This window comes from Enoplosus armatus, chromosome 5 (genome assembly GCF_043641665.1).
Source record: "Enoplosus armatus isolate fEnoArm2 chromosome 5, fEnoArm2.hap1, whole genome shotgun sequence".
NCBI classification, from domain to species: domain Eukaryota; kingdom Metazoa; phylum Chordata; class Actinopteri; order Centrarchiformes; family Enoplosidae; genus Enoplosus; species Enoplosus armatus.
In genome coordinates, this window is record NC_092184.1 from 26,483,046 (window position 1) to 26,508,383 (window position 25,338).

A 25,338-nucleotide genomic window follows, 5' to 3' on the forward strand; every position below is an offset into this window, starting at 1 on the left:
TTATGGGTGAGGGAGCATTGATCTATGGGTGAGGGAGCATTGATCTATGGGGGAGCATTGATCTATGGGTGAGGGAGCATTGATCTATGGGTGAGCGAGTATTGATCCTTATGGGTGAGGGAGTATTGATCCTTATGGGTGAGGGAGCATTGATCTATGGGTGAGGGAGCATTGATCTATGGGGGAGGGAGCATTGATCTATGGGGGAGCATTGATCTATGGGTGAGGGAGCATTGATCTATGGGTGAGGGAGTATTGATCCTTATGGGTGAGGGAGCATTGATCTATGGGTGAGGGAGCATTGATCTATGGGGGAGGGAGCATTGATCCTTATGGGTGAGAGAGCATTGATCTGTATGGGTGAGGAAGCATTGATCTGTATGGGTGAGAGAGCATTGATCCTTATGGGTGAGAAAGCATTGATCTGTATGGGTGAGGGAGCATTGATCTGTATGGGTGAGAGAGCATTGATCCTTATGGGTGAGAGACCATTGATCTGTATGGGTGAGAGAGCATTGATCCTTATGGGTAAGAAAGCATTGATCTGTATGGGTGAGAGAGCATTGATCCTTATGGGTGAGAGAGCATTGATCTGTATGGGTGAGAGACCATTGATCTGTATGAGTGAGAGAGCATTGATCTGTATGGATGAGGGAGCACTGGTCCTTATGGGTGAGGGAGCATTGATCCTTATGGGTGAGAGAGCATTGATCTGTATGGGTGAGGGAGCATTGATCTGTATGGGTGAGAGAGCATTGATCCTTATGGGTGAGGGAGCATTGATCTGTATGGGTGAGGGAGCATTGATCTGTATGGGTGAGAGAGCATTGATCCTTATGGGTGAGGGAGCATTGATCCTTATGGGTGAGAAAGCATTGATCTGTATGGGTGAGGGAGCATTGATCTGTATGGGTGAGAGAGCATTGATCCTTATGGGTGAGGGAGCATTGATCCTTATGGGTGAGAAAGCATTGATCTGTATGGGTGAGGGAGCATTGATCTGTATGGGTGAGAGAGCATTGATCCTTATGGGTGAGGGAGCATTGATCTGTATGGGTGAGAGAGCATTGATCCTTATGGGTGAGAGAGCATTGATCTGTATGGGTGAGGGAGCATTGATCTGTATGGGTGAGAGAGCATTGATCCTTATGGGTGAGGGAGCATTGATCCTTATGGGTGAGAAAGCATTGATCTGTATGGGTGAGGGAGCATTGATCTGTATGGGTGAGAGAGCATTGATCCTTATGGGTGAGGGAGCATTGATCTGTATGAGTGAGAGAGCATTGATCTGTATGGGTGAGAGAGCATTGATCCTTATGGGTAAGAAAGCATTGATCTGTATGGGTGAGAGAGCATTGATCCTTATGGGTGAGAGAGCATTGATCTGTATGGGTGAGAGACCATTGATCTGTATGAGTGAGAGAGCATTGATCCTTATGGGTGAGGGAGCATTGATCTGTATGGATGAGGGAGCACTGGTCCTTATGGGTGAGGGAGCATTGATCCTTATGGGTGAGAGAGCATTGATCTGTATGGGTGAGAGAGCATTGATCTGTATGGGTGTGAGAGCATTGATCCTTATGGGTGAGAGCATTGATCCTTATGGGTGAGAGAGCATTGATCTGTATGGGTGAGAGAGCATTGATCCTTATGGGTGAGAGCATTGATCCTTATGGGTGAGAGAGCATTGATCTGTATGGGTGAGAGAGCATTGATCTGTATGGGTGAGAGCATTGATCCTTATGGGTGAGAGAGCATTGATCTATGGGTGAGGGAGCATTGATCTATGGGGGAGCATTGATCTATGGGTGAGAGAGCATTGATCTGTATGGGTGAGAGAGCATTGATCTGTATGGGTGACAGAGCATTGATCTGTATGGGTGAGAGAGCATTGATCTGTATGGGTGAGAGAGCATTCATTTTTCTCATAGTTCATAATTTCATTGACGTGTTCAATTAGCTTATGGATAGTTGTTAGCTAACACTAGCTAAACTGTTACTGATCTAACTAAACCTCTAAAGGTCAGAAGTTCTTCTTCTGGTGTTTTTGTCAGTGACTAAACAGCTGCAGTCCTTCTGGACTGGAGGAGGATCGACCCTGATTTACATTAATCCCAGAAAACAAAGACGGACTGTAATCAGATGTGTGACTAACAGAGACGCAGATATGTGAGAGACCTCTGAAATGACGAGGGCTCTTTTCCGGATGTTTGTTCAGATCGTAATGAACTTTGTTGTGTCTTTGGTCTCCGTTTGTCTTTGTGTCTCAGCAGGACGACCATCAGCGGCAGAGCGTCCTCATTGGCTGAGAACCAGCTGGAGGTGGAGTCAGAGTGACAGGGCCGTGTAGTGGGCGGAACTTCCTCTGAGCAGACGACAAGATGCTGCTGGCTTCCTGCTCCGCCCCCTGCAGCTACGCCTGGCTCTGGTAAACGAAAAGTAGAAAAACACATGCAGAGTACACGTGACATGATGTACAGTGTAAAATAATGTTTGGTATTCCCAAATCTGTATCGTTGGCAAGAAGGACAGTTAATCTGTACAGCAACAGGTCAACAACAAGGCAATTCAACGCTTTACAAAAAAACGTAAAGCGATGTTAAGACAAGATATTAAAGAAACACAAGGTGATATAAAAACTAAAACGAGCAAACATTTAATAAAACAGATAAAACAGGAGAATAAAAGTTACAGCGCAGTGTAAGTTATGAATAAATCGCCTCAGCAAAAGGAAAACAGAAAACACTCAATGGTACATGGCTACACACACACACACACACACACACGTAATCTTGTAAACCTTTTTGTGTTGTTTGTGTTCCACTTGGTGTTTTGTCCTTTCATAATATTTTGTCATCGTAAAATTGAAAACTGTAACTAAAGAAAACAACAAAACAAAGCTGGTTCTTGAACCAGAGCTTCTTTGGTGGGAAAAGGCTCAGAACGAGCCGACTCACGTCATCTGCACGCTGCCCCCCCACTGCAGGCCAGGCCGGGTCGAGGGGAGGAGGTGTCATCATTAATCTGCACAGGAACTGCAGCTGTCAGAGCAATGTAGTGCAGCGAAAAGTACAATATTTTCCTCTGAGATGTAGTGAAGTAGAAGTAGAAATATGAAGTAACAGCAAAGAGAAACACTCAAGTCAATGACAAATACCTCAAAATGGTACTTCAGTGCAGTACTTGAGTACATGTACTTTTCCACCACTGTTGACATGACAAACCCGACCACAAGAGACAAGAAACTATATTTAATGTCTATTTAATAAAGTCATATTGTATCAGTGCATCCCTGATGAACACGTTTACTGTACAAATAAATGCACTTCTTCATTACCACCCCAGGACAGTTTCAGCTGATTGTTATCAGTGACTGATCAGTGAGCACTGATCACTGATCACTAATAACTGCACTAAAAGAATAACCTGTTCGCCGACTCCCCCGTCTGCTTCCTCCTCCAGGTGCCTCCTGATGATCCTGACAGCTCCTCCAGCAGCTCTTGGGGTGAGTTCATCTCTCTCTCATTTAAAACTCACCTTTGCTTTCTTCACTGGAGTTTTATTGTGAAGGTGAAGAAGTTTCTGTCCTCTGAACGGCTTCTTCAGTCTGCGGACAGGAAAGTCTTTTTCTGACTGATTCACTTGGTTTTCTGTGTTACTGATGCAGTTCAGGTGTGTTGTGATGAGCTCCTCAAGTAGAAGAAAGTTTGAGTTGCCAACCATGGCTTCCTCTCTGCTGTCCAATCAGAGGAGACGAACCTGTGGACTATGAAGATTGAGTTTTTACCCTTAGTGACAGATCACCTTTACGTCTCTCATGTGAGCTCACGTGTTTCCTGCTGTGTAATGTTATCACAGTGTTACTGACTGTATTCACAGGTTCTGACTGTGTGTGAAATACTTCTCAGGGCTTCTCCAACCCCCCAATTAACACCTCAGACCCCCTGAAAACATCCACATTCAATTCATTAGGGTTGATCAGATTTTTGTTTGTTTCAGTCAGCAACTAAAGACAAGATCACGCACGTGACTGAGTTGTTTCGTAAAGTTTAAATAATAAGTGTCTCTGCACCTCAAAATCTCCCCCCGATTGACAGAGGTTCTTTGGCACACTGGGTTCAGGTAATTGACAGGTTCAGTTGGGCGGACTCAGGTGGGACTGACCTGCCGGTGGAGGTAGAGGATCACCTGTGTCTCTCTGTTCCTCCGGTATCCCTCAGGGATCAGACCTCGGCCCTCACATCTTCAATATTTAACTGAATATTGAAAGAAGAGATCAATTTCAAGAATCTAACTGTGATGGACAGATGATGGAAGACAGATGGAGGACAGATGGAGGGACGATAGTGAACTGATCCAGGATAAACAGATGATGTAGAGATGAGACTTTTCTCTTCAGTCTCTCCATCCTGTTGAGGTCGTCAGGTTCAGTCTGTCTCGTCGGCCAATCAGCTGCTCCGCTGTCAGCCAATCAGTGGCAGCATGATGTCTCCGATGATGGAGGGATGGTGGGAGGATTAATGGATGACAGTGGGAGCTGGTGTGAGTGCAGATGGAGGACTGATGGAGGTTGGAGGAGGATGGACGGAGGATGGTGTGAGTTCAGACGAGTAAAGAGTCGTGACAGCAGATAGAGCAATGATGGAAGATAAATGGAGGACTGATGGAGGGAGGATGGTGTGAGTGCAGACTTTCAGGACAAAGTCGTGACAGCAGATAGAGCGATAGCCACATTCCTGCTGCTGATAGCCACGCCTGACTGATAACCTGGTTTACACAACGCTGCAGGAATGTGGCTGCTACACAAACACTGCTGCATGCTGGGAAACTCACCGTCTGGGGCCCACAGAGAAAAAATAACCCACACTCAGTGTATCAACAGGGACACACAGTGTGGGATATACGAAGGGGGACAATCAGTGTCAGGTCCTTTTTAACAGTGGTTCCCTCCCTGTTTTGTCTGATGTACCCCCATAGCACCATCAGATGAACTCAAGTACCTCTTCATCAACACCACCCGTTATGTTCCAAATGTATTCATTTGAACTGATTTGTTTTTTAAAGGGAAAATTCACCACGTTTTATGTGGATGTCCGTTCAGGTAAATGTAGTTGAAATGTAATTGAAGCAATACATTCCTCAGTGCGAGCTGTACTGACAGTGAAAGTTGAGTTCTACTGTTTGCGGAGCCGTGTCGGCAGTGCCTACATGTACCAGGATGCATTGGGCGAGAGCTTCTGATGCCCACGTTCACCGAGCAAGCTATCTGCTGCTAATCAAAGTTACACAAAGTTGCCAAGTAAGTGCAACTAACACACATACCGGGAGGGGGGGAGGACAGGCTTCTGTACAACAACAAAGCTAACGCTAGCTGAGCTAGCGCTGCAGTATGAAGTTCTACAAAAAGCATACATGAAAATACAGTTCCCGGCATCCAACCTACTGCTCTCATGATTTAGTTTGCTTCAAATGATGCTCAATGTTCACACTGTCCCTCAATATTACAACATTAGTCCAACATCGCCCCAGCCTGTGGGAGTAGCATGCTAGCCTATAGCTATTAAACATAGCGTTAGGTGACAAAAATACTCAGGGGTCATCTGCGCTCTCTGCCCTGCTGGTCTTGGTTGTCTTTTCCAGTTTATCTTCGGCATCCTGAAGAAGGTCTCCAGCACACCTCTGTCCAAGTGAGTAAAACTTTCATGCATAGTAACGCACACACAGGCTCTCTGGGTTGTCCTTGGCGACAGCATCCAACAAACACTGCCCATGCTGAAATTCATTGGCAGTTTGGGCAGTTTGAGAAAAGGCACCTCCAGTTTGCTCTCGGCAGCTCGGGTTGGTCCCCGCCAGCTGTATCCTCCTGCACGGTTCATGCAGTCTCTGCCGCTCTCCGCTGCATTTCTTCGGCCATAATACGGCTGAATATCTGAGTCAGCCAAAACACTGCAACATGTATCCTCGTCCATAACTTCCTCTGCACTCAATTTACTGCTTCAGTTGACTACATTTACCATCCACACTGAGTGGACCTCCTCATGAAACGTTTTAACATTATTCTTTATCTTACAAGACACGGTGATCTGAAAAGTAACATGAACACACACACGTGTGTTTTGGCCTCAGTGTTTTGTGTTGAACTGAGTTTAAAGCTGATTCATATCTGATGAACAGAAGCTGCTTCACATCTGTCCTCATTCAGACTGTTCAAAGAGTGTTTGGGTCAGAAAAATGAAGTATGATTGTCACTGACGTTATCTGATCACACACACACACACACACACACACAGTCAGCTGTCTGCTTCCTGAGAATCTCAGAGATGCTTGTCTCTGCACAGTGTTTACATTCCTCACTGTCTGAACACAGAGAATACACCATAAAAACAAAACAAACTCTGCTGGAGAAAATACACCCAAAAACACAAATCTCGCTCTGCGGCAGTCTGGACAAATAGGAGAAAATACACTTGGAAACACAAAACTCATTCTGCATACATTTTTTTCCGCTGCCTTACCGGTCTGGTTCATGACGGCAGCAGGCTCAGCAACGTAGCTCATACATCTTTCCCCTTGGCCACATCCTTTAGTTCTTCCTGGAGGATCCCGAGGCGTTCCCAGGCCTGTGGGGATATACATATAAACCCTCCAATGTGTTTGGGGTCTGAACATCATTTGCAAAAAGTGGAGATGCAATCCTAAGATCACCATACCGACTCTCTCCACACTTTGACTGCACCTTCAGATCCTGCTGAGAACACAGCTCTCACTCTGGTTGTATAAGGACTGAATGACTCGTAGTAAGGATCCCACTACACCATACTCCCACTCCTACAAGATACCACCGGGGACACAGTCATCAACTCTCTCTAGCCCACATGTAGACTGTATGGACAGACTCCCGTGATTCCTCCAGGATTCCTGCAAGAGTAAACAACTGGTCCACTGTTCCGGGACCAAGACAGAAGCCACATCACTTCTCTTGAATGTCAGGTTCACAGAAGCTGCAGTCCTTCTGTCTTCATGATACCTGGCTACTGCTCCAGGAGTCCAATGGTCCAAACAACCTGAAATGACGCCTTCTACAGCTTGATGGCCGAGCTCCTTCACAGCTGTTGTCCCCAGCCTCCCTTGGCATGCAGGTTGGCATGCAGGAAAAATTCTTCCAGAGGTGAGAGGTCAACACCTCACAGACAGGAGCCTCAGCCAGATGTTCACCTTCACTACCTGTTTGAGTTAACAGATCTGACTGCACTGCTCCTCTCTTTACAGAGTATCCAAGACATTCGGCCACGGATCTGATGAAATGATTACAAACTCAATCACTGACCGTTGGCCTCAGGTGTTCTGGTACCAGATACACTTATGGACAATCCATGACTTGCACTTGACAAAGAGGTCCATTTACAAAACATCACTCAGATCAGGCAGTCAGTTCACAGCTCACCTAACAGGCAGAACTATGGAGTCCCCAGGCAGAAGACCAACATGTAGTCTCATAGAGGTGACCTTCTTGTTCTCTGGGACAACTCCAACACTGCAGAATTCAGCTGGGAGCTTGTGAGTATCCCCCCACACCCGCCCGCCTCCTCTCCAGAAGTTTGTTTCCAGAGTTGGTGCTGCGTGTAGACTGTTACCGCTCCAACTCCTTCCCTACCAAAGAGGTGGCATTCCATATCTCTAGAACCAGTATTCATAGCCTGGGGTCAGCACACCAAGGCTCCCGACCTACACCTGCCTCCCTATTGGCAACACTCCGACCCTTGTATCTAGCTTTTCCGGTGGTGGGTCAGCAATGTAGTGACCCTATGTCATTCCTTTGTGCTGAGTCCCACTGGGCTTCAGAGATATAGGTGGAAACATCTGGAGACCACCAGGTGCTCACCAATGAGCTAAGCTAATCTGGGCTAAGCTAGTCAGCTTTATGCAGCTGCAACTTCCCTCTGAAGGAACCGGATTAGAGGGGAAGACTCACTCAAAGTGACATGAAAATGTTTGATTAGCTAATTATTAGCATGTGTCATGTTGATGCCGTAATGATGTGCTTCCTCCAGTGGGACAATAAATATCTGAACTGAACTGAAGTGATGTCATGTTGATGAAGTATTGAGGTTGCTGTTATGATGATGATGCAGTGATGTCATGGGAATGTAATGTTGATGATGGTATGATGTCATATTGATGTTATGGTAATGTTTGTGTTCTCTCTTGGTTTCCAGGGCGACCAGAGTGAGCCGTGCGCTGGTCGGGACTGCTCCACCTGTCAGTGTTTCCCAGCCAAAGGAGCAAGGGTGAGACTCCGCCCGCTCACACACAGCAGCCAATCAGAGCCCAGCTGCATCATGACATCATCACAGCTGCATACACTTTCCTACGTTAACAGACCTGTGACACCGTCACTGCCGGCTCGTAAACCACACACAGTAAAACAGTGCAAAGACACACACACACACACACACACACACACACACACACACACACTGTAATAATGAGCTGATGGATGGAGTGTAAGTGAGGAATGTGTTGGTGTTAAATTAGCAGCTGTTTACCTTAAACTGAGTCAGCAGATTCCACACACTCACGCATGCACACACACACACACACACACACACACACACACACACACACACACACACAGCAATGTGAAACATATTGTAGATCATGTTAACAGATAAAGACAAGATGATCCAGTGACCCACAGTCCACAAGGTTGTCATGGTAACACTGTTACTAGTCACAGTGTGGTCCAGATGTTTCTGTGCACAGCCATAGTGTTGTCCAGATGTTTCTGCCCACAGTGAGGTCCAGATGTTTCTGCCCACAGTGAGGTCCAGATGTTTATGTAGACAGCCACTGTGTTGTCCAGATGTTTCTGTGCACAACCATAGTGTGGTCCAGATGTTTCTGCCCACAGTGAGGTCCAGATGTTTCTGTACACAGCTACAGTGTGTTCCAGATGTTTCTGTGCACAGCCACAGTGTTGTCCAGATGTTTCTGTACACAGTTACAGTGTGGTCCAGATGTTTCTGCCCACAGTGTGGTCCAGATGTTTCTGCCCACAGTGAGGTCCAGATGTTTCTGTACACAGTTACAGTGTTGTACAGATGTTTCTACCACCGGTGTGATCCAGATGTTTCTGTACACAGTTACAGTGTTGCCCAGATGTTTCTTCCCACAGCGTGGTCCAGATGTTTCTGTACACAGTTACAGTGTGGGCCAGATGTTTGAGCTTGTGTTTGCATCAGTTTAGTAAAGAACTTGTGTTCAAACAGCTCATAAAACATCACATGACAGTCTGCTGTCATATGATCAGCTGATGGAGTAAACAACAACAACCTGTCATCCAGGCCACAAACACAAACTGACCTCCAATCCGTGTGTGTTGATGTGTGTTTTACTATTAGTGCGTGTGTGTTTCAGTGTGTACCTGTGTTAGTGTGTGTGTGTTTGTACAGCTGGGGGCAGCAGACAGGCAGAGAGGATTGTGGGAAGGCGTCTGTCTCAGTGATTTCACAGTTCAGAGGTTTCAGAGAAAGAAGGACAGAGAGAGGACTAACAGAGATCACAGCTGTCACATCTCATCACACACACACTCAATACACATCACACACACACACACACACACACACACGCTCAATACACACACACACACACACACACACACACACACACTCACACACACACACACACACACACACACACACACACACTCACACACACACACACACACATCTCATCACACACACACTCACACACACACATCTCATCACACACACACTCACACACACACACTCAGTACACATCACACACACATCTCATCACACACACACTAACACACACACACACACACACACACACACAAGGCAGAGCTCAACTAAAAAAATCAGCAGGTTGATATTGATCAATATTGATTTGATCTCACCCCAGATTTATCAATAACAGTCAGCATCAGTGTATCTGTCATCTGATGTCATTATCATTATTATCATTAATAATCAGAACACATGTAATCAGTTATTGATAACACACTATAATGTTGTGAGTGGATATGACGACATGTTTAAGTGTTTATTAATGTATAACCTTATTAATAATCTTTATTTATTTTTCTTCCTTTGTTAGTTTGTTTGTGAAGCGTCTGTATCTGCACACAGAACAACATGGCCGGTCGTGTTTTAATCATATGCGATTAAACATCAAATATTAGAGCTTTTCATGGCCTTCATCAGGGGATGGAGTTTCCTCAGTATTTACGAAAAATAAATACTTTATTAATCAATTTAATAAAAATACTTCATAATTAATGTTCATATCCTCGGAGCTCTGTCGTATTATTAAACATTCATTATCTGTTAGCAGTTACAGATGCTTCATTAAAAGTTGTTGACAAATACATTAATAAACTTTTAAAATGTCCTGTTTACAACTATGTTATAATCTGTTATAAACCATTTATTACATGTTTATATTCTGACTACATGTTATACAGTATTCATCCACTGTGTGTGTGTGTGTGTGTGTGTGTGTGTGTGTGTGTTGCTGTTGTTGTGTCACACTGCCCTCCTGTGGTCAGATGACAACATTACATGTCAGAGCCTCTTCTATTCATTTAACATATTTAGTAGACTAACAGTAGAAATCCGTGTCAGCGCCCCCTCCAGGCTACAGAGGTAATTAAAGCCACAGTCTGAACACGGGGGGAGCTGGGGGTCCATCCCCCAACCCGCTCTATCTCCCGTGCCACATTGCTAACCACTGCACCACCATGCCGCCATTAAAATGTCAAATTTTTCTTTACCATGAAAAGACCGACAGCATGTGTGATGTGTGTGTTAACGCTGGAACGCTGGACAGTCATGACATGTTTCTCTGAGAACCTTGCAGTTTGTTCCAGTGGATCAGTCTAATTGCTGGAGTTTCAGACTGTCAGGGTTTTATCAGCTGGTGACCCTTCAGGTGATAAACTGAGTCTGTGGTAGTTTTGGTTTCTGTTGGCACAAATTAACAAAACTGTTCTGTTCTGTTCTGTCAGGTTCTATCAGGTTCTATCAGGTTCTATCATGTTATATTCACTTTGGTTAGTTTCTATGAGGCTCTGCAGTTCTATAATGTTCTATAAGCTTTTAACAGGTCCTATCGGGTTTGAACAGGTTCTATCACATTCTGCCAAGTTCTGCAGTGTCAGGTTCTATCAGTTTCTAGCAGTGTTCTGTTTTCTGCAGGGTCCTCCAGGTCCTCTGGGGCGGCAGGGCTCTCAGGGGCCCCCAGGCTTTCCCGGCCCCCTGGGGCCTCCAGGAGAAAAGGGCCAGAGAGGAGACGAGGGGTCGACAGGCGCTGCAGGACTGAAAGGAGACTCGGTGAATAAACATGGTTCTATTATAAACATGATGGTCCTGTACTGTGGTTCAGTTCTTTAACTGTTTTATTCTGACCTGAAGACAAGATGGCCGACACTCTGATGAGTAGTCATGGCGTCTGTTTTCCTGTTAAAAGTTATGCAGGTCTTGTTACAGTCCCCATGTGGTATCTAACCGTGTCTGAAACCCTGTACCTCAGAACCTCAGAACCTCAGAACCATAACGTCAGTTTAACACTTCACTCTATTTGTTCTTTGTTGTTTCAGGGAAGTGTTGGCGTCCCTGGTTTTCAGGGTTCAGACGGAGTCCCGGTAAGAAGCCCCGTCCCCTCAACTGCTCAGATTGGCCCAGGCATGATGAGGTCAAAGGTCGGACTGTGAGCATGTGTTTCTGTGTTCAGGGTCACCCGGGTCCTGCTGGCGGTCCTGGTTTTCCAGGTCTTGACGGATGTAATGGAACCAAAGGAGAGAGCGGAGGTCCTGGACTTCCTGGAGAATTAGGACCTGATGGAGAACCGGTCAGAGACACTGATCGATCAATAACATACATTAAATTGAAATGTCTCTGTGTCTCACACAACGACAAATTATTTTAAAGTGTTTTCTATGAACCTGAAGTCAGAAGAAACTCATCAAGTGTGTTCATGAGAAATATTTTTAGCTTCACATTTTAAACATTAGTAGTAAATTCTTCCTTTTTATCCACCAGACTCCATATGAATTCCTGCTGATTATAGAACAAGAACTCTTTAAACCTGTAGCACTAAACACCATCGAAATATCCTTAAACAAAGAGTTTATCTCATGTAACGGTACAAAGTACACAGTGTACTGCAGTATACATAGTGTACTTTTATGTTAATACCATGGTAACAGTGTTTTATTCTTCAGGGTTTTCCAGGACTGAAGGGATTTCCAGGGGATCCAGCAGTCTACTTCATACAGTACCCTGGAATACCTGTAAGTACACCTGTACCTGTGCTCTGGAGTACCTGTAGTACTGCAGTTGTACCTGATACAATTATTTTCATTATCAGTCAAAGCTGACGTCTTCAAATGTCTCATTTTGTTGAACCAACAGTCTAAAACTCAAAGACGTTCAGTGTCGTGAGATATAAGACTAAGAAGACTTAAATGATTAATCGATTATTAAAATAGCTGACAGGCAGCTCTATACTCCTGCAGTTCTGTGTATTACAGCTATGTGTGAGTTATTATTACAGTCCACATACTGAGAAGGTTGTTTCTATGACGACCACAGAAGATTATGGGATATTTTGTTGCTCTTAGAGTGTGTTCATGTTTTTCTGCTCCGTCACTGAGTACTTTTACACGTATCATGGACATGTTGATGCTGCTGATGCTCTCGGTGTGTAACATGAAGAAAACACTGACGGTGGACTTTGTGTCTGACAGGGGGACGTCGGGCCCAGAGGACTTCCTGGTCTACAGGTGAGACAACAGAAGGATGTGTTCATCATGTGTGCCTCCAGAACGTAGACACATTCACAAACAACACGGATGGTGGAAAGTAACTAAGTACATTTACTCAAATACTTGACTGAAAACTGGAGTGCGGGATTCAAGCCAGCTGATTAACCCTCTCATCGCCAGGCAGACCTCTCTGTGTTTCAGCACTGACGTTCCCGTGCTGGTGCACCAGTACTGATGTGTTTTACGTTAACCAGCAGTGACTGGTTTGCCAGAGCTGAATGGGGGCGCAACCTAAAGTTATTTTAGTTTTACTTTAAAACATATGAACAATTTTCTAAAATAAGATGCACTTTTCAGCACAAAATCTGCTTATTCATGAATCCTGAGGATGTCAGTGGTGTGTAATATTACATTTTAAGTGTCTGTCTGCAGGGTGAACATGGTCTCCCTGGATCGATGGGAGCTCTGGGTCCTGCAGGACTGGATGGGACCAACGTGAGTCACAGCAAACCCAGAAATAAACCTGATACAAATAATAATAATAATAATAATGATGTTAATAATGTAATTTACCTAGTGAAGAAGAACAGTGACAGTTATACATCATAAACAGTAACATGCAGGTTACATACAACTTATGTTCATGTATGTTCATATATGTTCATATATGTTCATGTATGTTCATGTATGTTCACATATGTTCATGTATGTTCATATATGTTCATGTATGTTCACGTATGTTCATATATGTTCATGTATGTTCATATATGTTCATATATGTTCACGTATGTTCACGTATGTTCATGTATGTTCATATATGTTCATGTATGTTCATGTATGTTCACGTATGTTCATATATGTTCATGTATGTTCATATATGTTCATATATGTTCATATATGTTCATATATGTTCACGTATGTTCACATATGTTCATGTATGTTCATGTATGTTCATATATGTTCATGTATGTTCACGTATATTCATATATGTTCATATATGTTCATGTATGTTCACGTATGTTCATATATGTTCATGTATGTTCATATATGTTCATATATGTTCACGTATGTTCACGTATGTTCATGTATGTTCACATATGTTCATGTATGTTCACGTATGTTCACGTATGTTTATATATGTTCACGTATGTTCACATATGTTCATGTATGTTCATGTATGTTCATATATGTTCATATATGTTCACGTATGTTTATGTATGTTCATATATGTTCACGTATGATCACATATGTTCATGTATGTTCATATATGTTCATATATGTTCACGTATGTTCATGTATGTTCATATATGTTCATGTATGTTCACGTATGTTCATATATGTTCATGTATGTTCACGTATGTTCATATATGTTCATGTATGTTCATATATGTTCATATATGTTCACGTATGTTCACGTATGTTCATGTATGTTCACATATGTTCATGTATGTTCACGTATGTTCACGTATGTTTATATATGTTCACGTATGTTCACATATGTTCATGTATGTTCATGTATGTTCATATATGTTCATATATGTTCACGTATGTTCATGTATGTTCATATATGTTCACGTATGATCACATATGTTCATGTATGTTCATATATGTTCATATATGTTCACGTATGTTCATGTATGTTCATATATGTTCATGTATGTTCACGTATGTTCATATATGTTCATGTATGTTCATATATGTTCATATATGTTCACGTATGTTCACGTATGTTCATGTATGTTCACATATGTTCATGTATGTTCACGTATGTTCACGTATGTTTATATATGTTCACGTATGTTCACATATGTTCATGTATGTTCATGTATGTTCATATATGTTCATATATGTTCACGTATGTTCATGTATGTTCATATATGTTCATATATGTTCACGTATGATCACATATGTTCATGTATGTTCATATATGTTCATGTATGTTCATGTATGTTCATATATGTTCATATATGTTCATGTATGTTTACGTATGTTCACATATGTTCACGTATGTTCATATATGTTCATATATGTTCACGTATGTTCATGTATGTTCATATATGTTCATGTATGTTCATATATGTTCACGTATGTTCATATATGTTCATACAGTATATGTTCATGTATGTTCATATATGTTCATGTATGTTCATGTATGTTCATATATGTTCACGTATGTTCACGTATGTTCATGTATGTTCATGTATATTCATATATGTTCATGTATGTTCATATATGTTCATATACACAATATGAAGCTAAACATGTTCAGAATCTGTATCTTTGTGTTGAATCATGCTGAGTGTTTTATTTTTATTTCAAATGTTATTCTTATTATTCTGCTTTATTGTATTTTCATGTTTTTGTTTTTTATATACACAATTTAATGTGAATCACTTTGAGCTACTTTGTATGGGTGTAATGAATTATTATTATTATTATTATTATTATTATTATTATCTTCTGATAATTCTCATGTTCTGACAGGGTCTCCCTGGGCTGCCTGGTTCCAGGGGTCCACCTGTAAGTATTATAGATACATATAGAAAGTATAATATTAGTTATGATTCTAATATTTGTGCAGGCCTTTATTAGAAACAGCTTTTCTCCTCGTCTGTTTTGGAAGTGATGATATTTTAGTGAGAAGTCTTCATCCATGTCATCCTCAGCTCTCTCTGGTGGACTCTCAGTTCTACTTACTGTCTTTACTGTCCCCCCAGTGTTTTATCCCTTTATTTGTTCATCCTGCTGACAGTCTGTGCTGTTATTGAAGAGTTGGACATTATCTGAAACCAGCGTTTATTTCTGAATTGATGGTTCATAATTTAGTTCATACGATGACAAAACATCTAAAAACACTGTTAAAAAAGTTTTCAGTCATGTCTTCAAACCGCAGCTCACAGTGAAAATACAGATGCACACAACCATCAGATTACTGACTATTGATTAGAGATCATACTGTTTGTAACTGATCGATTAGAGATCCAACAGGTGTTGATGTGTTTGTGTTTCAGGGAGAAAAAGGCAGATCTCTGCCTGGACAGAAAGGAGACGAGGTACAAACATTCAGATTCGACAAATATTCACATTTCTTCTGACCACGCCCTTCAGTGACATCACAGCAGGTGTTTTCTTTTCGGCAGCTGTGGGAAAACACCTGCAGTGACATCACTGAAGGGCGTGGCCAGAAGAACAAGAGTCGGCAGACTTTAAAGCTTCAGAGAGCAGAACTGAGTTTACTGTTACTTTAATGTGAACTTTATCAGTGGTGGTTGCCCTGTGCAGGAGCAGCACTGAAGTACTGTGTAGTACTGTGCAGGAGCAGCACTGAAGTACTGTGTAGTACTGTGCAGTAGCAGCATTGAAGTACTATGTGTGGTCCACAGGGGGATCAGGGCCTCCAGGGGCCTCCGGGGCCATTTGAATACGTCGACCCTCCAGAAGACCTGTACATCAAAGGAGAACAGGTGGGTGGAGCTTCAGTGTCATTCTGTCTAGTACTGTTCTACTGCGGTTCTACTGAGGTTCTACTGTAGTTCTACTGCAGCTGTGATGTTTGTGTGTCCTGTACTGTGGTCCTCCTGTACTTAGTCCATGGCTGTGCTATAGTCCTGATTCTGTTGGTTCTAATGTTGGGTGTTGTTTGTTCTCCAGGGTCCTCCGGGTGTTAAAGGCCTCTGTGGAGTTCCAGGACTGCCAGTAAGTTAACACATCAGATCAAACCACCAGAACATCAAGCTGAAGGAACACAGATTCAGGGTTCTCCAGGGTTCTTCTTCAGTCTGAACGTTTTTGGTTGATAAACTTTGTTCTACATTTCGACATGACTTGTTGGTTTGTCATCAGAAGAGAACAGAATATAATTGATCACATGGAGAACCTGAGGATCTGTGTTTGTGGTTTCAGGGTTTGGACGCTCTCCCAGGGATCAAAGGAGAGAAGGGGATTGTGGGATTTCCTGGACCCAGGGTGAGAGACCCTCCATCTTCACATAATGGATCAGTATCAGAACGTTAACTACGTTATAACTGATAAATATGAATTGATGACTGTTTATCATGTAGAAACACGTGTGTGATGTGTTTGTGTGTTTCAGGGATTTACTGGTAGCAATGGTCAGCCGGGAGAGACGGGATTCAAGGTGCGTCAACACAACACGAACCTCCACACTGCAAAAATGTACAAGCTGATAAAATAATAACAATAAAAAAGGCTCAACTTTAGGAAAGCTAGTTGTAATAACAAATATAAAAAAGGCACGTTACATCATTTTTTTGTTGAGAGTGTTTTAAAGTAGACAAACTTGCCCATTCAATAATAAGGTAACACATATTGATTTTAATCACTTACACTTCCATTACTTCCAGTGTGTGTGTGTGTGTGTGTGTGTGTGTGTGTGTGCGCGCGCACGTGCACAGGTATTTAATAATCATGTGTGTGCTATAAAGTATTTCTGAAAATGTTTTATTGTGATTTTAATCTGGACTCTTGGAAGACAAACCTCAAACTAAAAGAGATGCAAATAAACAAATAAACATCAACCATGAAGTCCTGATACAATAAACAGGTATACACATGTCGGCCAATCAGAAACCAGGATTTTCCCTGTTTTAATGGTGTGTGTGTCTGTGTGTTTTCAGGGGATTCGAGGAAGTCCAGGTCTCCCAGGTCTGATTGGACGAGAAGGTCCTAAGGTCAGTTTGTTTGTCTGTGATGTAAAAATGCTGACTCCACCTGTAACACTGACTCCACCTGTAACACTGACACACCTGCAACACTGACTCCACCTGTAGCACTGACACACCTGTAACACTGACTCCACCTGTAACACTGACACACCTGTAGCACTGACACACCTGTAACACTGACTCCACCTGTAACACTGACTCCACCTGTAACACCGACACACCTGTAACACTGACTCCACCTGTAACACTGACACCACCTGTAACACTGACTCCACCTGTAACACTGACACACCTGTAACACTGACTCCACCTGTAACACTGACACACCTGTAGCACTGACACACCTGTAACACTGACTCCACCTGTAACACTGACACCACCTGTAACACTGACTCCACCTGTAACACTGACACACCTGTAACACTGACTCTACCTGTAACACTGACACACCTGTAACACTGACTCTACCTGTAACACTGACACACCTGTAGCACTGACACACCTGTAGCACTGACTCCACCTGTAACACTGACACACCTGTAACACTGACACCACCTGTAACGCTGACTCCACCTGTAATACTGACACACCTGTAACACTGACACCACCTGTAACACTGACTCCACCTGTAACACTGACACACCTGTAACACTGACACACCTGATCTGTTTGACTGCAGTGTTTTCAGTCTGAACGTCTTATCCTCTGTAATGAAACTGATGTGTGTTTAAACCAATGAGAGACGAGCTCCTGTCTGTGTATATATGGTCTGTAATGAGCCTGTCTGTTTCCAGGGCATGATGGGAGATCCAGGTCCTAAAGGCCTCCCTCAGTACGCAGACATCACACACACAGGTACGGATCAATACACGCTGATCGATCAGCTGACTGATGATCAAACATCAGTATATATCTATGATCTCTGTGGTATGATGTCATCACTCGGTATGATGTCTTCTAGGTGACGTTGGAGACCCCGGGGCCTCCGGACTGCGAGGCCCTCCCGGAGACATGGGGCTGATGGGAGTGCACGGCCCCACAGGAGCCCCAGGCAGATCCATACCCGGTCAGTGCCTGCAGTGTCATATGTAATGATATTAAGGATGATTGAGGTTCAATGATTTATTAATAAGTGATGTGAAGACAGACTCTGCTGATGTGTACGTGACATGCAGGAACTTCACAGTTACTATAAGAGAACGTACAAACACACGTTTGTGAAATATAACCAGTACTGTGTTTGTTGTATAAGTTCTCTCTTGTTCCTCTTCAGGACCGGCAGGTGCTGTGGGTCAGAGGGGAGTTCCAGGATCCAAAGGGGACAGAGGAGATCCAGGTCCGGTGTTTATAGACGGACCCACACCTGGAGAACCTGGAAAACCAGGACGCCCCGGACCAAGAGGACCGAAAGGAGAACCAGGACGTCCAGGTACCAGAGAACACTGTTTCCACTTGATCGGTGTTACACCTGTCTTTCAGGCACACCTGGTGACGTCATTATTTAAAGTTATTTAAATCGGATCAGTGAAGTTATTTCCATATTTTAATATTAATAATCAATACAGATAATTTCCTGTTGTCGCTGACGTGCTGTTTTCTTCTTCAGGTAGTTACTGTCTTCCTGGGGCCCCAGGAGAGTCTGGAGAACAAGGGGAACAGGGGCCCCTGGGGGCCCAGGGCTTCCCAGGGTTTAAAGGTCAGTGTCTGGACATATTGATTAACATCTTGATTGATTGATTGATGTCTTCATAGACCAATGAAAAACTGGGGGGGGTGGTTACATCAGAGCTCACAGCTCATGTATTAAGTGCAAGTGCAGTTCATATTCTCAAATCTATAAGGAGGCTGATCCAGAGTCTGGGGCCGGATGAACTAAATGCAGCATCACTGTAGGCTTTGGTCCAGGGCCAAGGAACAGATACTGTGAGACAGTCAGCAGAACAAAGTGATCTGTTAGGAATATAAACTGTGAGGAGGTCACTGCTGTAGTCTGGAGAGAGGTCGTGGTAGGTGGTGGTTTTACTGAAGAAATTATTTGTTGATGTTTGGCAACCGAGGACAAATGAAAACCTGTGGCTGTGACAATTTTGTGGAGGCAACCCACCTTCAGCTTCGCATCGAGTGGTTCTTAGCCTCCACGTCATCTAGAAGACTCATTGAACCTACAGCTTGTCTCGGGTTTATCCCTTATATCAGGGTTAATAGAAAGAACAGAGGCAGGATGTTTCCCTGAGGAACTCCACGTTATTGATTTATATCACTACCTGTGTGTTTCAGGTAGCCAAGGCGACTGTTCTTGTGGCCCTCCAGTGTTACTGAGGGGTGCCCCCGGTCCTCAAGGTGACATGGGCTCTCCAGGGTTTCCAGGAGTCCCAGGTGCCCTAGGGCTGAGAGGAGAGAAAGGTTTACCAGGAGACACAGGAGAGCGCGGACAACAGGTGAGTCACCAGACAACAGGCTCAGAGGTCAGAGGTCATGTCAGCAGCCAGATGAAGCACAGAGCAAGATGTTCACTATTTTTTTGCTTTGATTGATTGATTGATGGATTTGTTTGCAGGGTCTAGGTGGATTTCCAGGTGTCAAAGGGTTTAAAGGTCTGAAGGGAGATTTCACTGTGGTGGATATGAAAGGTGAGTTTAACCAAAAAACCCTCTCTGGAACTTTATACCAGGCAGTACAACAGTTATGTCAAACTTGCTGTCCCGTGAACCTCCGTCATGTTTTGCTGAGTTGGTCTTAAACGATTTATGCTACAAGTGATTTTAGTTGTTTATTTAATTCTAAATGAAAATTACATTTTTGGCCCCCAATGTTGTGTAATTGTATTTACCGCTTTACTGTATATGTTAATGTAGTTATTTATTTATTTAGCTTTGTTTGTGGTTATCGTAACAACATAAAAGCTGTTGCAGATTACAGTGCGTACAATCCATACTAAAAGTTTACGTATGCACCAAATGAAAATTGTGTATGTCAAAAATAATCTGATTTATTGCACACAATTTCTATGCCTCTGCGGCAGCGATAGCCTTGAAGGTTCAATGGTCAAAGGTTAAAGGTCAAGGTCACTGTGATGTCAAAATGACCTCACAAAACACGTTTTTGGCCATAACTCAATGCAGTTATTATGATACAATTTCACACAGATGTTTAATGGGATACAGCAATGAAGTGATGACATTTTTTAGCCTAAAGGTCAAAGGTTAACTTCACCGAGCTAACCGTGACGCTGAGTCTCAGCTGCAGCTCATAGAGACGCTTCACATCGAAACGTTCTGTGGAGCTGAACTCTGGAAGAATCCATCTTTACACAGTAATCGAGGACAAGTGTTCCTGTTCACACATCTATGATAATCCTTCATTGATCACTTCCACTATGTATATTCACTGGAGTCAAACATACGTATCATCAATATGGTGATAACTTCCATGATGTCATGTCAGTGTATCAATGGTTCTAATTGGACTTTTGTCTCCAGGTGAAAAAGGAACTAGGGGCCAGCAGGGCCCTGCAGGCAGACAAGGATTCTCAGGGAGAAGGGGACTTGATGGGCCCCCAGGGGTCCCAGGAAACCCTGGCCCTCAGGTCAGTCAGACACTCCATATGAACTCACAGAAGGTGTAAATCTGCTGTGAACCGGACAGTGTACTTAAAGGGTAGAAAGGGTGATTCTCAAAGAGGTAAAAAAGTTTCTCAGAAACAAAGTCAGTAGTGGAGAGTGTGGGTCTGTCCAACACTTTGGTCCAGAGACAGACAGCTGAACAGCAACACCAATCAGATTTACATAAAGCTCCACAGAGGATGAACTCTGATCCTATCCAGTGATAGTAGAACTAACTGGTTCAATAACAACATTACACTTCCTGCTTACATCCCCCATCATGGGAAATGAAGTTCTGAAATCTAGAGCATGATTATTCCCCTAGTAGAAGAAAGACAAAACTAGGACTGAGTGTATTACGTTTACACTGGCAGTTTATCAAAGTAAACTAGGAAAAGATGACTCTAATATAGATAGATAAATCAGGATGTTGTTTGTTGATATTGTTGCTGTGATGAACACTGCAGCCTGTAGGGAACGTTGGCAGGACTTCACACTGTTACTGTTGGCTGAATTATGTCACTGGTCCTGCTGCTCTGACTCTTCACCCTCTCATCTGTAAATCACGTTTCTGCTCCTTTTCAGGGCGAAAGTTTCCCCAGTTCTCCTGGAGAAAGAGGCTTCCCAGGACTCTCAGGGCCAAAGGGATTATCAGGACCTTCAGGTGCCCCAGGACTAGGTGTAGTTGGAGCAGTAGGACAGCGTGGGGCCCCTGGGGACCCGGGACCTCCAGGACTCCCTGGCCTCCCAGGGCCAAAGGGGGTTAGAGGTAAAGATCAATCTGAAGCCAACTTTAAATTAAGTAAAATCTGCAGCAGGGTTCATGATTCTTTCCCTGACTCCTCCTTTCAATTCTCTATAGCTCCTCCCACTGCATGTTTGACCCCTCTTCTTCTCTTTTGACTCCTCCTCTTCCTGCAGGTGACACTCTGCCCTGTGTACCCAGAAACCCTGGTGCCCCTGGAGAGAAGGGAGACACTGGAGATGCAGGTAAACACCATCTATAACATACTGTAGGTCTGTCTGTTCACCTGTCTGTCTGACTTCCTGCCCACCTGTATATTCATCTGTTTCTCTAGGTTACACAGGACTCCCGGGTCCTCCAGGTTTTCGTGGCATCACTGGACCTGATGGAGCTAAAGGAGACAAAGGACAGTCTGGACTTCTTGGACCACCTGGACGACAAGGTACTAGATGTCACCTGTCACACCTGTACCACACTTGTCCTTTACATTATCTATAACATTATCTTTACGTATATATCCTCTCCTCCTCCTGCAGGACCTCCAGGTATTGTTGGAGATACCGGAGAAGAAGGACCCGAAGGCTTCAGTTATGGTGGAGATCCAGGTACAGTCACCCGTCTGTCTGTCTGTGATGTGACTCACACTGTCATCGTCTGTTTACTCCTTTTATGAATCAAAACATTGTTACTTTAAACTTATTTCAGTAGTTTTACACATCATTCACACAGTGTCCAGATAACACCAAAAAACAATTTTGATCCATTTTCACCCATTTGACCTGAGCCACTGATTCGCACATGAAAATATGTGTTTAAGGGTGTTTTCTAACCTGTGTTGTTTCGTCCGGTTGAATCAGATTCTGGTTGGTCTTCCTGTTGGTATAAGTGGTTTGGACAGAACAGACAGATAATTGTAAAATAACACAGACCTTTTAGAGGAAGTGGTCTGGGTCCAACTCACAAGAGAATTCCAGTTTGTCTGTGGTGGGAACTTAATCTGATACCAGAGATCTGAGTAGGGTGCTGTCTCACTGATGTTCTCTCTCAAAGAGAACCTGATAACACGTACCTACAGACTGTACCTTCACGACAGGTTTTTATACTTTTTAACTGTTTAATCAATGCAAAAAGCAAGCAACAGGCAGTAATTACAGAATAACTGAATGAATGCAGAGCAGACCAGAAAAAAACTAATGTTTAAAACTCAAGGTCAAAAAGGTCAAGTCCATAAAAAGTGGAACAATGGTCAAAATCCTTCGAAAATTTTAAAAAGGTAAAAGAAAATTGTCTTATTTTATGATTACGTAAAACAGGAAACAGAAAACGGAAAAAGAAAAGAATGTTTAAGGATAAATGTGAGAACATGTACAGATGGATGGAAGCCTGTCACTATCAGCTGTGTTTACAGTATGTTTAATTGTTTATACCAGGCTCTCCAGGACTTCCAGGCTCCTCTGGACTCAGGGGCCCAGCAGGAGACTCTGATGTCGGGCCCTCAGGACCCATTGGCTTTCCGGGGCCACTGGGCTCTCAGGGACCTAAAGGAGTGCCTGGCTCCCCTGGCAGTGACGGTCTACAAGGTGACTTACTGAACCTGAGATGTAAAGCTAAATATATCGATCCATGAAGTCTTCTTCACTTTGCAAAGAAAAATTCACCAGTTCATCACCTGCCTGCAGTCATTACACTCTGTCTTCAAGATGGTGAAAGAAAAACTGTTGGTTTTAGTGTTTTTACTTTGGATGATGATTTTGATTTCAGAATTTGTTGATCTGTGTTCAAGCAGTGAAATCAGATTCATGTATTCAGAATTATGTCCTGTGTTTGTCCAGGAGTCCTGGGTCTGGCCGGGGGCCCCGGAGCAAAGGGCCAGAGAGGACAGGATGGGACCCCTGGTATAACTGGCCCCCAGGGGCCTATATCTGACCTCTGTGATGCAGGAAAACCTGGTCCCAGGGGCCTTGTTGGCCCTCAGGGACCCAGTGGACCCCCAGGTAAAATTACTTCACTTCACATTACATAGTTCCAGTTCCATATTACATATACATATCACATGTTTATAGTACATATTATATATAAAAGGAGTTATTTGTAAAAGTAAAATGTTAATATATGTAGAATTTTTTAATCACCGGACTGTGAAAAATATGATGACATATTTTTGTTCAGGTTTTGTGGGGGAGAAAGGTGAGGTCGGGGAGGAGGGTCCGCCAGGTTTTGGCCCTCAAGGCCCTGTAGGTAAACCTGGCTCTCCAGGTTTCCCGGGGTACCCGGGTCCCCAGGGCTCCTCTGGCCCCAGTGGAGACTCAGGACTGCTGGGGCCCGACGGCCAGAAAGGTGAGCTCCTCCCACTGACACACCTCTGTTTAAATGTTTCCTGGCGACACATGTTTACAGAAATATTCACGGTATGTTTCAGGTCTTATGGGGCCCCAGGGACAGAACGGAGGGTCAGGGGCCCCCGGACAGACAGGGGCCCCTGGAGCTCTGGGGAGGAGGGGGGAGAGAGGGATCAAAGGACAAGACGGAGCTCCAGGATGCGAGGGCACAAAAGGAGAGAAAGGTAAACACTAAGTGATACTACAGTACTACCACAGTACTGTGTCTCATGTATTACATTTACACTGGTAGTTTATCAAAGTAAAACTGTTATTTCGTGTGAAATCTGTCACATCTGAAACATTTTGAGATGTGTCACACACAAACCGATCAAATTAAACCAACAATCAGGTCTCAGTCTGAATAAAAACAATATCAGTAGCAAAAGTTTTGCTTCTGACACGGAGCTGAACATGCAGCTAAAAATCATTTCAAACTAATTTACTACTTCTGTTGAAAGCGTCTCCCATTTGTTTCCTGCAGGCTGTAAAGGGGCCCCGGGGCCACCAGGAGAGACCAAGTGTATCCCCATCAAAGGAGAAAGAGGAAAACAAGGACCCTCTGGCGTCAACGGCTTTCCTGGACCACGAGGTCAGAGCTGTTACTATAGAGACCGGTGGCAAGGTCATGTCCTCTTTAATCACAGGTTCAGGAAAATTAGTAACACCTCTTTGCCTCCACCCTGAACACTGGTCTCAAAGGTTTCAACTCATTATCACAGATGACTTTGAAAACCTCGAGCTGGTAAACATTTAAGAACCATAATAAGACTGAAATACACCTCTCTAAACTCGTATGTATGTTGTATCATGACAGGAGCAGACATAAGACTAGGAGACAATCAAAGTATTTAATTCAAAGTGAAAAACAATTATTAAGACTAACAGGCATTTAAAGTCGTCTAACTATCAACCAAACTGCAGTCTCACCAAGTCGAGTTGAGTGGAGTCGGGTCGAGTGGAGTCGGTTATACAGGTTTGTAATCCTGAACAGTCTCAGCTCCGGTAGCCCTGAGGGGAAAGCTTATATCAGTCAGTCCCCATCTGCACTGCTTAAAGCTATCCTTTGCAACACAGTGCTGAGTGTTTGTAACACTGTCAGTGTCGGACTCAGAGTGTGAGGCTAAGGCTATTTCCTGGA

General features: G+C 43.5%; 1 protein-coding gene across 1 annotated transcript in view; it reads left to right on the forward strand.

Annotated features, from left to right (window-relative positions):
• col4a4 (collagen, type IV, alpha 4) overlaps positions 1-25,338 on the forward strand; it is a 37,756-nt gene that overhangs the window by 1,439 nt on the left and 10,979 nt on the right. Inside the window, exons 2-33 of the mRNA XM_070905473.1 lie at positions 2,274-2,428; positions 3,463-3,505; positions 8,217-8,288; positions 11,220-11,354; positions 11,621-11,665; positions 11,755-11,871; positions 12,245-12,313; positions 12,770-12,805; positions 13,220-13,282; positions 15,272-15,307; positions 15,799-15,840; positions 16,171-16,251; positions 16,439-16,483; positions 16,691-16,753; positions 16,881-16,925; positions 17,425-17,478; positions 18,267-18,327; positions 18,434-18,538; positions 18,746-18,901; positions 19,079-19,168; positions 19,750-19,910; positions 20,030-20,102; positions 20,952-21,058; positions 21,660-21,843; positions 21,996-22,064; positions 22,154-22,261; positions 22,356-22,424; positions 23,250-23,399; positions 23,652-23,813; positions 23,989-24,156; positions 24,239-24,382; positions 24,682-24,789. Of these exons, the coding sequence (XP_070761574.1) occupies positions 2,382-2,428; positions 3,463-3,505; positions 8,217-8,288; positions 11,220-11,354; positions 11,621-11,665; positions 11,755-11,871; positions 12,245-12,313; positions 12,770-12,805; positions 13,220-13,282; positions 15,272-15,307; positions 15,799-15,840; positions 16,171-16,251; positions 16,439-16,483; positions 16,691-16,753; positions 16,881-16,925; positions 17,425-17,478; positions 18,267-18,327; positions 18,434-18,538; positions 18,746-18,901; positions 19,079-19,168; positions 19,750-19,910; positions 20,030-20,102; positions 20,952-21,058; positions 21,660-21,843; positions 21,996-22,064; positions 22,154-22,261; positions 22,356-22,424; positions 23,250-23,399; positions 23,652-23,813; positions 23,989-24,156; positions 24,239-24,382; positions 24,682-24,789 (2,908 nt within the window). The 5' untranslated portion in view covers positions 2,274-2,381. The remainder of the gene's footprint in view (positions 1-2,273; positions 2,429-3,462; positions 3,506-8,216; positions 8,289-11,219; positions 11,355-11,620; positions 11,666-11,754; positions 11,872-12,244; positions 12,314-12,769; positions 12,806-13,219; positions 13,283-15,271; positions 15,308-15,798; positions 15,841-16,170; positions 16,252-16,438; positions 16,484-16,690; positions 16,754-16,880; positions 16,926-17,424; positions 17,479-18,266; positions 18,328-18,433; positions 18,539-18,745; positions 18,902-19,078; positions 19,169-19,749; positions 19,911-20,029; positions 20,103-20,951; positions 21,059-21,659; positions 21,844-21,995; positions 22,065-22,153; positions 22,262-22,355; positions 22,425-23,249; positions 23,400-23,651; positions 23,814-23,988; positions 24,157-24,238; positions 24,383-24,681; positions 24,790-25,338) is intronic.